At 39.8% G+C, this 11,370-nt stretch overlaps 1 protein-coding gene across 1 annotated transcript in view; it reads left to right on the plus strand.

Moving 5' to 3' along the window:
* LOC105306344 (keratin-associated protein 9-4-like) overlaps positions 1-9,507 on the plus strand; it is a 16,347-nt gene extending 6,840 nt beyond the window's left edge. Inside the window, exons 2-4 of the mRNA XM_011381288.1 lie at positions 2,580-2,629; positions 3,779-3,873; positions 9,000-9,507. Coding sequence (XP_011379590.1) covers positions 2,580-2,629; positions 3,779-3,873; positions 9,000-9,507 — 653 coding nt within the window. The remainder of the gene's footprint in view (positions 1-2,579; positions 2,630-3,778; positions 3,874-8,999) is intronic.
* The last annotated feature ends 1,863 nt before the right edge of the window (positions 9,508-11,370 follow it).

Raw genomic sequence — 11,370 nt, forward strand, 5'->3', positions numbered from 1 at the left:
TGGGGAAAGGAGCCTGTGCTGTTGGTGCACACACCCTCTGTCCCTGCCACCGTGGCTGCTCTGCCCATGCTGTCTTGGGCAAGTGTTGGAGCACGTGAGGAGGAGGCAGGATGAGTTATCCCAAACTCGTATTTCTCCAGAGCGTCTGAAGTGGTTTCCGGAGGGACCTGGCGTGGCACAACAAGGAGGAAACTCTGTCTGCCTATACACCGTGTCCCTCGAAGTGATTCTTCTCCAAATCTCTTTATCTTCCAATCTTGCTCCTTCCAGACAGGAGACTAAACAATCAGGCCTTTCACCATTGGCAAAGAGCCAGTGGACATCATTTCCTTGGGTGACTTTTTCTCCAATTATATATCCATTGTGCCACTCACAGTTCTTTCCACTGGGAATATGTCCTCTTTTCACTGCCTTTGGATAGCAGGAGTTGTTGCTCTGTTGTAGGAATAATTCTCTGAGTGGCATAACAGCTCCTGCTGGGCTATCAACCGAGGAAGTGTAAGTACTGCGTGTTCACATATTCCAATAAATTTGTTTTTTGCAGATAACAAAGGAAATTGCGCTAAGAATCATCACTCATATGTTCTTTAGTCATTGAGGTCAGCACTAGACTCTGCTCTTCTCCCTGGATGCGATACAGCTTCTTGTTAACACCTTGGTGTGGATATTTATAACTTGTAAGGTTGAGGTTAGTTTGCGTTACATCAGAGACTCGAGATAAATAAGAGACAATATCATAGATTATTGAAGGGGAAAAAAAGGGAAACTATTCTCTACAAAAATAAGTTTGGTGAATAGTTTTGTTCTATGATATGCCTTGAAAATATAAAAATTGTGGGCTCTCCAGGAAGGTATCTGACTATATACTGGCTAATCCAGTAAATGAGGAAAAAAAAAGAGAAACCCATGGGTGGATTAACCCATGGGTGGACATAATATGTAAGATGGTAGTGGGAGATAGAATATATGAATAAGAATTCATGAGTTGGCCTAAGTGTACTCTGTATTTTCGTGCAAACATAGCACTCATAGGTGGCAGACAGGAATTTGAGGATTCTTTCATATGATTAAAATCCCATAACTAAAATCTATTGTCTTCTGCTTTCACAATACAGAACTTTTGGTTGAAGGTAAAATCAGTGTTCAGTAGATGCATGATCTTTGTGGGATCTTACTTCTGACAGTGGATAATGCAAACAAGAAGTATCTTACATAATTGGCAAAGATACAAGTAATAAGAAAAACAAGTGTCCACAGATTCCATTAAACCAGAATCTAGTAACATCTATAATATTTAGAGGAACTACTCTGAACTTCATCTTTACAATGAAGATCAAATGGCATAATCCTTGGGGAAAATAAGCATTGTAAAATTCATTCAGTCATCAGAAAAATGCTGTGCATAATCAGAAGTGCATTCCATGAGGTGAGAAAGCACATGCCTGAGGCTAGAATAAATGTGATTCTGCAGCACAGACCATCGAGAGACAAGGTGTCTAATAGGAGGAGAAATGGCCATGCAATGCCATTCTGACATGTCTATTCACAAGTGATTCCAATGAATAAAAGATACAGGAGGCCGGGGAAAGGTGCATATTCACATAAAGAAGAGCTGTTTAGGCTACCATGTATGGGCTACCATGGGTGTAAGAAGTTATGTCACTAGAGACATCAAATCATCAATGAAACAATCAGTTGTCAGATACTGGGATATTGTATTTTTCATTTTCTGTGTCTGTGAGTGAAATTTATCAGGAAACTCTGAGGGTCCCTTTCATTACTGAGTCTCATTGAGGTCCATAAATTTTCATCTTGTTCAAACACTATAACTGTTTGATTGCTGACATTGCTGTCACCCTTAAAAGTCCACAAACATTCAAAGGCATCACAGTAAAACAAAGCCTACAGGTGCCATGAAAATGTGTTACCCATTCACCTAGGATAAAAAAAAAAAAGCTCTTTCCTAAAATTGTTTCACTTTGATTTTTATACTTTTGACAAAAAAATGAGGGTCTGGATTTCATTCCTGCAGACTCAGACATCTCATCTCATTTACACAGAAAGGATAAGTCTCCTACTTGGAGCATAACAACTTTATCCATCCTCATAAACTAATAGGCCAAATTAGTAGTTTCGATTGTAACTGTAATAAGTGTCGTATTGCAGTCTGCTTGACTAGACATTTCTCTGTGCACAAATGCCCAAAAGAGTAGTCAAATAATAAAAGGAAGGTGATTTCCTGAACAAAGAATCAGAAGAAATAATTTGGAACAACAGAATGTTTCGTGGCATTACCAGCATTCATGGCAAACACGTGGTCTTGCAAACTCTAAGAATCCGGAAGACCATAGGTAGCCCACTCACCCATGCAGAGCTAGCTGTGCATGGCCCACCTTCACCTGTGTGCCTCTCTTGACCCTAAACTCCCATGGTTGATGACCCTACCCCCATTTATGAAACAGACATTCATTTCTAGAAGTCCTCTACTGGGCGAATAGACATTCTGCTCATCTTGATGATAACCTTTCTCATTAAAGTGCCTTGCATAAACTGGTTCTGCTGCTACTTGTGTCTTTCAGGTCAACTTCAAAAGGGCAAGCTCTCATCTGTGGATGATAGAACTGTGCATGTAAAATGTCCAAAAAACTTTATTGATAAACTTTAGAAATAATAGGGGAGTTTGGTTACGAGATCATATATTCACTTGAATTGTTTTTGTTTATGTCAGAAACGGTTAAAAATTAACATTTGAAATTGTAACATATACCAGAATAAAAAAATGAAATACCTAGGATAAAATCCCTGAGCGATTCTCTATGCAATTCTACTTGAAGATGTTCATCCAACAGAAATGTTGATATATGTTTCCCAAAGGACCTGCACTAAAACACTCATAGCAGCCCTGTTTTTATTAGTCTCAAACTACAAACAATCCACGTATGTATCAGTGAACAAATGAATTGTGTCCTATTCATTCAGCGAAAGACTGTTTAGCAAGGAGAATGAACTACAGATAATTACATGGGTAAGTCTCAGAATCATCATGTAAAGAGCACATAGCATATTCTATACTATTTTATTCATAGAAAGTTTAAAAACAGCTTAAACTTACCTATCTTTGGGAATGAGTGAGTGGTATAATTTGAAGGGAAGGGGATAAATCATATTTTTTAATGTGGTAATGGGTGTGTTCACTTTGAGATCATTTTACCGGTTGGAAATTAATAACAATTTACCAAGTTGAAAATTGTATATTTTGACACTTTTAAAAATGAATGTTAATCCACAAAAACATCTTGAACATGTTAATACTCAAAGCTACTTCAGGTATCATCTCTCCTAGTCGAACTAATTCATTTAAAAGAAAGAAAACTAGTTCTTTTTTTATTGAGTTATCCTCAATAAAGAAATAGATTAAGCACTTATTTTGAAAGGACTCAGCATTTAGGGAACTACTTCCTGTTTATGATTCCCCAAGTGACTGTGGAAAACAACATAAACAAAAAACAAGGAAAACCTTACTCATTAGTGCCAACTTCTGGGACCGCATGTGTAATATCTCCACAAGAGAAGCAGTCATTAGATTCTAGAAAACTCACCTCTGAACAGAAAACTACCATCCACCACTGACAGCTTGGGCTGCTCCCCATGCTACCAGCCCACCTGCTGCAGTGCTACCTGCTGCCGCCCTTGCCATGTGAGCTGCTGCTGCTGGCCTTGCTGCTGTAGCACTCCATGCTGCTGTGGGTCCAGTGGCTGTGGGTCCTGATGCTGCCAGTCTTGCTGCTACCCAGCCTGCAGTCAGACCCCTTGCGGCAGAACCACCTGCTGCTGCCCTTGCTGTGTGACCAGCTGTTGCCAGCCATGCTGCTGCTGATTGCCTAGCCAAAGAATGACCAACTGGACACAACACTTTCTGTTACCTGATTTGTCATTTGGCACAAATTCACATCCTTGACTTTGATGAGAACCAGCATGTTATCACCTAATTTCCGTTATTCATGATTACTTTGAAATGTCTCCCTATATGCTTTTTAATACAATCTATAACTATTTTATTCCCTATTGTATTGTCTTTTACTGTACAGAATTTCTGATGTAGGAAATCATATACCCATTGCGTACCCTCCATGTGCAGTCTCTGCTAGAGTAAAAAACAAACTTCTGCGAATTATTATCTACATTTTTAGATAAGAAAATATCATTGTGCAATGTCACGCAGCTAATAATGGACAGACCTAGATCCCGGTTGGGGTCTTCTGTTCCTTCTGCAGGGCACCTATGTTTACATATCAATACAAGTGTTAAAGAAATTGAGTACTAAGATCTAGCAAGATGTGCGATTGATTTTCTACTTCAACAATAAAAAAAATAATCTCTGTTTACAAGTCAGTAAAGTCCCACATCTCAGCATCTGCAGCTCCATGTTAAATAGGAGGAACTGCATTTCAGAGCTTTCATGAAGGTGGGGAACCCTTCCTGTCTCAGGTGCTATCAGGCCACTCATACAATTCATCTGTATCCAATAACTTTTGAAAAGAGAATAAAAATTAACAATTTTTTTAAATAAGGGAAATTAGAAATGAAAGAAGACATTACAACTGATATCACAGAAATACAATCGATAGCTCGTATGAGACTAATATGAACAATTATACGACAACAAAATTGGACAATCTAGAAGATGGGAATAATTTCCTAGAAACTAAAACTACCAAAAATAATTGGTAAAGAAATAGAAAACCTGAACAGAGTGATGCTAGTAACAAAGTTGACTACATAAGAAGAAACCTCCCAAAATACAAAAGTCCAGGAGCAGATGGCTTTACCAGTGAATTCTACCAAGCATTTTAGGAAGAATTCATACCAATCTTTCTCAAACTCCACCATGTTATAGAAGAGGAGGGAATATTTCTTTTTTCTAAGGCCAGAATGAACCTGACACCAAAACCAGACAAGGACATCACAAGAAAGTTATGTGCCAATATCTCTAATAAAAATATATTTGGAGAAAATCTTCAAAAAATATTAACAAAGAGAATTCAACAAAACATTAAAAGAGTCATACTCCATGATCAAGTGGCATTGATTCCAGGTATGTGAGAATGGTACATCATCTGCACGTCAGTGTAATATACTACATTAACCAAATGAAGGACAAATAAAATAGGATCATCTCAATAGAGGCAGAAAAAGCATCGAACAAAATTCAACATTCACTTACGCTAAAAATCGCAACAAAGTGGGTATAGAGGGGACACACCTCAATATAATAAAGACTATATATGACAAGCCCCCAGGTAATTTCATACTCAATGGTGATAACCAAAAGGCTTTTTCTCTAAGATCAGGAACAAGGCAAGAATGTTCAATTTCCCCACTCTAATTCGACATTATTGCTAGTCCTAGCCAAAGTAATTAGTAAGGAAAGAGAATTGAAGTCATTCAAATCTAAAAGGAAGCAGTAAAATTGATTTTATTTGCAGATGACATAATATTATATAGAGAAAAACCTAAAGATTCTACCAAAAACAAGGAGTTAATATCCAAAATATATAAAGAACTCATACAACTCAACAATAAGAAAGAAACAAACAAACCAATGAACAAATGAGTAGAGGGCCAAAACAGGCAATTTTCCCAACAAGAAATGGAGACAGCCAACAGATATATGAAAATATGCTCAACTCCATTAGCTACTAGGGGAATACAAATCAAAAGCACAAGAAGATACCAGCCAATACATGTTAGAATGGTTATTATCAACAAGACAAGTGATAACAAATGTTGGAGAGGTTGTGGAGAAAAAGGAACCTCATACACTGATGGTGAGAATGAAAATTGGTAGTCATGATGAAAAATGGTATGGAGGTTTCTCAAAAAATTAAGAATAGGGTTACCATAGGATCCATCAATATGTCTTCTGGGTAGATAACCCCCAAATTTGAAAACATTTATTCGTAAAAATACATGCATCTTTATGTTCATTGCAGCATTATTCACGGTGGCCAAGACAAAAAAAAAAACCTGAAGTGTCCTTTGATAGATGATTGGATAAATAATATGTGTACATATCTACAATGGAATACCCCTCAGGCATAAGAAAAGATGAAATACTGCCATTTGTGACAGCATGAATGGATCTTGTGAATATCATGCTAAGCCAAATAAGTCAGATAGGAAAAGTCAAGAACCATATGATTTCACTCACATGTGAGATACAAAACTAAAAGCAACAAGTGAACTAACAAGAAACAATCATACAAAAACTCATAGACAGAGACAACAATATGGTGGTTACTAAGGAAGAGTGGGGGTGGGAGGGTTTAGAGAAAGGTAAAAGGGTCAAATATATGGTGACTGAAGGAGATCTTGACTTCAGGTAGTGAACACGCAATGCGATATACAGATGATGTATTATAGAATTGTATGGCTGAAACCGGTATAATTGTATTAAACACTGTCACCACAATCAATTTAATAAAATAAAAAACTACTTCTAAAAATATAAAAAGAACTCACAGAACTCCATCATAAAAACAAACAAACCCAAACAAATTTTTTAAAAAAGGGAAGAGGATCAAAGAGACATTTAGCCAAGAACACATACAGGTGACCAGGAGGCACATGGAAAGGTGCTCGACAACTGTAATCATCAGGGAAATGCACATTAAAACCAAAATGACATATCACCTCACAACTGTGATGATAATGATAATAATAAAAAAGAAACGAGATAACAAGTGTTGGTGAGGATGTAGAGACAAGGGAACCCTCGTGCACCATTGGTGGGAATATAAGTAGGAACCACCACAACGGTACACAGTTGGGGGGGGTCCTCAAAAGTTAAAAATAGGTCTATCTTCTGACCCAGCAATGCCACTTCTGAGTGTTTATCTGAAGAAAACAAGAACACTAACTAGAAAAGATATATGCACCCACATGTCCATTGCAGCATTATTTACAATAGCCAAGATATGAAAACAACCTAAGTGTCCATTGATAAGTGAATGGATGAAGAACATGTGGAATGGACTATCATTCAGACACAAAAAAGAAGAAAAGCTTTTCATCCGCCACAACGTGGACCTTGAGGGCGTTATGCTAAGTGATATAAGTTAGGCAGAGAAAGATAAATATGAAACAATCTTACTTGTATGTGAAATACATTTAAAAAAACTAAGCTTATAGATACAGAAAACACTTTGGTGGTGGCCAGAGGTGGGGGGTGAGGGTGAGTGAAATGGTGAAGGGGTAGAAGACACAAACTTCTGTTATGAAAAAATTGGTCATGAGAATGTAAGGTACAGCATGGGACTATAGTTAATAATACTTTAATGCATATTTCAAAGTTGCTAAGATAATAGATCTTAAATTTCCTCATCACAAAGAAAAAATTTGTCACTATGAATGCTGATGAAGAGGACCTGATATAAGGACCTCCTGTCCAGAAGAACTGACACGAAGAATGTGACATAAAAGAGCTATCTCAGAGTAGAACACAGGATTAATTCAAGCATAGCCCCTCCCTGTACTCAGAAGTCAAAAATGGCTGCTTGGTCAGCAGCCCCAAGGAAGACAACGAACAAAGGACTCTGGGCAAATCTGCTCCGAAGAACATTTTCTGCTGTTCCCATGAGCCGTGTATGCTCCTTTGGCTGTTCCCGTGGACATTATCAGCCTGCTCCTATATAATTGGTGCTCCCAAGATACCCAGGGAGCCCGCCTATGACTATGGAAATTGCAACCCTCTAACAGCCACTCATTCTATTTAGCTCGACGTCTGTGTCGATCTTTTGGCTGTGAGTGGCTCAGGTGGCAAGAGTCCGGGGCTCAGTTTCTCTCCAGTTTCAACGACAGATGTTAACTAAACTTACTGTGGTGATCATTTTGCATATTTATGATTACAAATCATTATGTTGTACACCTGAAACTAATATAATGTTATGTATCAATTATATCTCAATGAAAAAAGCAGCATAGATACATACCAGTAGAATTCAAAATCTCACATAATGTCAGGGATAGAAGGTGACTCTGCTGGTAGTGAATGTTGAGACTCTGTTCTCTTCTTTTTACTACTAATGACTCCATACTTTACTGCGACATGTAATTTCACTCGCATACATGTAAGTGGAAGACAGAAAGAATGGGGCAGAAAAAGCATTTAAGAATTTATGGCCGACCACTTTCCACATTTATTGAAATATTAACACAACATAAGATTTATACAGCAAAAATACTTTGGCCAAAATAGTAGCTCACTGGTCTGCCTCAATTGATAAAACAAAGTCTGTACAAGGTAGGCTGTCTCACATGGATCACTGACTCAGCTGGAACATTAATGGATTGATGCTCTGAAACCCAGAGCACTGCTTCTGCCCCTACTCTCCTGTTTCGGTCTGATTTGTATATGAAAACCCATGTGCCTCCTGTCCTCTACCCAAGTGTCTCCGGTAGACTGGGACACACAATTGAGTAGGTGGCCATAGACAGACACGTGCCAGAGCCTCGCATCAGACTGTCTGGGGGCTCACACTCACACTCAAACACAGCTTTGTGAAACACAGAACCCAGCAGCTCCTGAGCTCTCACGGCACTTGACACCTAAGTATGGCCAAAGGAGCAAAGCTGAGAAGGGACAGCTGTTCTGACTTTTTCTTATCCAGCAAGAAGTATCACATGACTACATGATGTCACATGACCAGAAATGTTGCTGAGAATGATTCCTGTCTGTCTCATTTCTGAAAATCATTCTTAAGTAATGTTCTCAATTAAGAGAAAGATCAAACAGTAATTTACAGAAGCCTCAAAACACAAAGGGAACAACTTCCTCCTTGACAATTTCCCAGTGACTACAAAAACACTGTAAACAACAACAAGGAAAGTCCTGCTTATTGGTCCCAACACTGGGGGTCCAGGGTATAAAAACCTAAGAACAGAAGGGGTCAGTAGAATCTGAGAAACTCACCTCTGAACAGAAACTCACCTTCCACCCCTGACACCATGTGCTGCTCCCCTTGCTGCCAGCCCACCTGCTGCAGGACCACCTGCTGCCGGACCACTTGCTGTGGGTCCAGTGGCTGTGGGTCCAGCTGCTGCCAGCCTTGCTGTCGCCCTTGCTGTGTGTCCAGCTGCTGCCAGCCTTGCTGCCGCCCAACCTGCTGTCAGACCACCTGCTGCAGGACCACCTGCTGTCGGCCCACTTGCTGTGGGTCCAGCGGCTGTGGGTCCAGCTGCTGCCAGCCTTGCTGCCGCCCTTGCTGTGTGAGCAGCTGCTGCCAGCCTTGCTGCTGTAGCACTCCCTGCTGCCAGCCCAGCTGCTGTGGGTCCAACTCCTGTGGGTCCGGCTGCTGTGGGTCTAGCTGCTGCCAGCCTTGCTGCCAGCCAGTTTCCTGTTCTCCCGTGCACGTGCGGAGAACCTGCTACTACCCCACCTGCTGCTGTGTGCCTGGATGCATCGCCTATGGCGGCGGATCCAGCTGCGGCCAGTCTTGCGGCTGCTGATCACCTCACCAGAGAACCACCGTCTGTTCATGCAACTTCTCTTAACCGACTTGCCCACATGAAAACAAATTAACCTCCTAAACTTTCCGGACAACCAGTATGCTGGACCATAATTTCTGTGACTTGTCTACCTGTTTAAAAGGATCAGCTGGATGGAGTACAGAGGACTTCCCGTGTCTGTGGACCACGTTTCAGCTTCCTGCATCCTTGATACACAGTTATGGTCTCGGCTTGGACTCTGAAGTCAAGACCACCGGCTCCCTCTAAATAGCCTAGGGAAACAAATCTTCGTGACTTTTGAATAGGTTTCTGCAATGGATCGATAATCTTCATAATGATATTTCTGTATTAATGTACTCATGGTTCTCGTAGCAGGCTTTCTTCTATTTGGATTATTCTGAGTTGTATTCATTGATACAGTTGTGTTATGTATGTGGTTTTTAATAAATTCAATCCAATAATTCATCTGTATTGTGTTTAATTGATTGTACAACATTTCTGATACAAGGATTTAAATACATAATGTATACTATATGCATTATCTATTCCGAGCATCATAAAAGCCCCCCACAATTCATTTTCAGAGAAAATCTTATTCATTGTGTAACAGCATATAGCTAATAATAATCAGACTCAGATCCGGGACAAAGTTTGTGTTCTGGCTCAAAGGCAGTTACATTTATATCTCAAGGAAGCAGAGATCTGAGCTTCAAGTAAATAGGCCCTTGGCAAGCTATGGTAGCTGTCATTACTCTATTAAGGTTGTCACTGGGCGTGGACATACTGTGAGACACTCCAGTGAAACCCTGTGTTCCAGATGTATTCTCCCCGCTCTCTACCTCTTCACGGTAATTGTCACTCATCCAAGAGTAACTGCTTTCTCTGCCTGTTAGGGTGCTGCCATGAGTGGTCCAAACAGACCAGATGATAGTTGTAATTAGATTATGTCCCCTGACAAAAATGTGCCTTTTATAGGAGGAAAACCTCTAATCCAGAAGATCCTAAAGCTATGGGAAGCAGAGATTCCCATGTCACTGGGGGTTAACATGAGAAGGTCACTTCTTCTACACATCACTTTCTGAACCCATGTTTATCACCAATTGCGGATATCTGTGGTCCTACGTACATGTCAACCATTTGATGCCAGTGGATTAAGGGAGCTTATGGTCTCACATTCAGGAGACCTTATCTCAAAACTGCAGGTTGTCATCTTTAAGTTCGTGTCACTGCTGCACATCTAAGAGGCCATTCCAATTTTTTCATCAGGCCAGCATTTCTGCCATGTGATGTATGGTAGGACAAGAAGATCCATGGTCATGTGTTATTGACCTTATTCATCATAGAGGGCATCGCTTCGTCCAAAGAGATGCCATCCAAATACTATGACAATAATACTAAAAGCTGGTGGATAGTACTACAGACAATTCCACTTGCAAAACATGCAATCCTAGTAAGACATGCTGCATTTTAATGTGGAAGCGAACACTTGGCTCCATGTGGGGTGGTTAGTTTCATGAGTGATGTTATCAGTAAGCGCTCAACACCATTCTCTGATTTAAAGCATATAGACAAATATATGGTAGCTGAAGGAAACTGGACTTTGGGTGGTAAACACACAATAGAACATACAGATGTCAAATTGTAATGTACACCTGAAAATTATATAATTATATTACCAATGTTATCCCAACAAATTTAGTAAAAAATAAAAATAAAAATAAAATAAAGCATATAGAGGATGTGCAGAGATTTTATGCAAATACCGCACCATTTTATGTAAGGGTCTTGAGCATCTGCAGATTTTGTTACCTGTGAGGGTCCTGGAACAAATCCCCTGTGGATACTGAAGGATGACTGTATGTT

Source organism: Pteropus vampyrus, unplaced genomic scaffold, assembly GCF_000151845.1.
Source record: "Pteropus vampyrus isolate Shadow unplaced genomic scaffold, Pvam_2.0 Scaffold432, whole genome shotgun sequence".
NCBI lineage: Eukaryota > Metazoa > Chordata > Mammalia > Chiroptera > Pteropodidae > Pteropus > Pteropus vampyrus.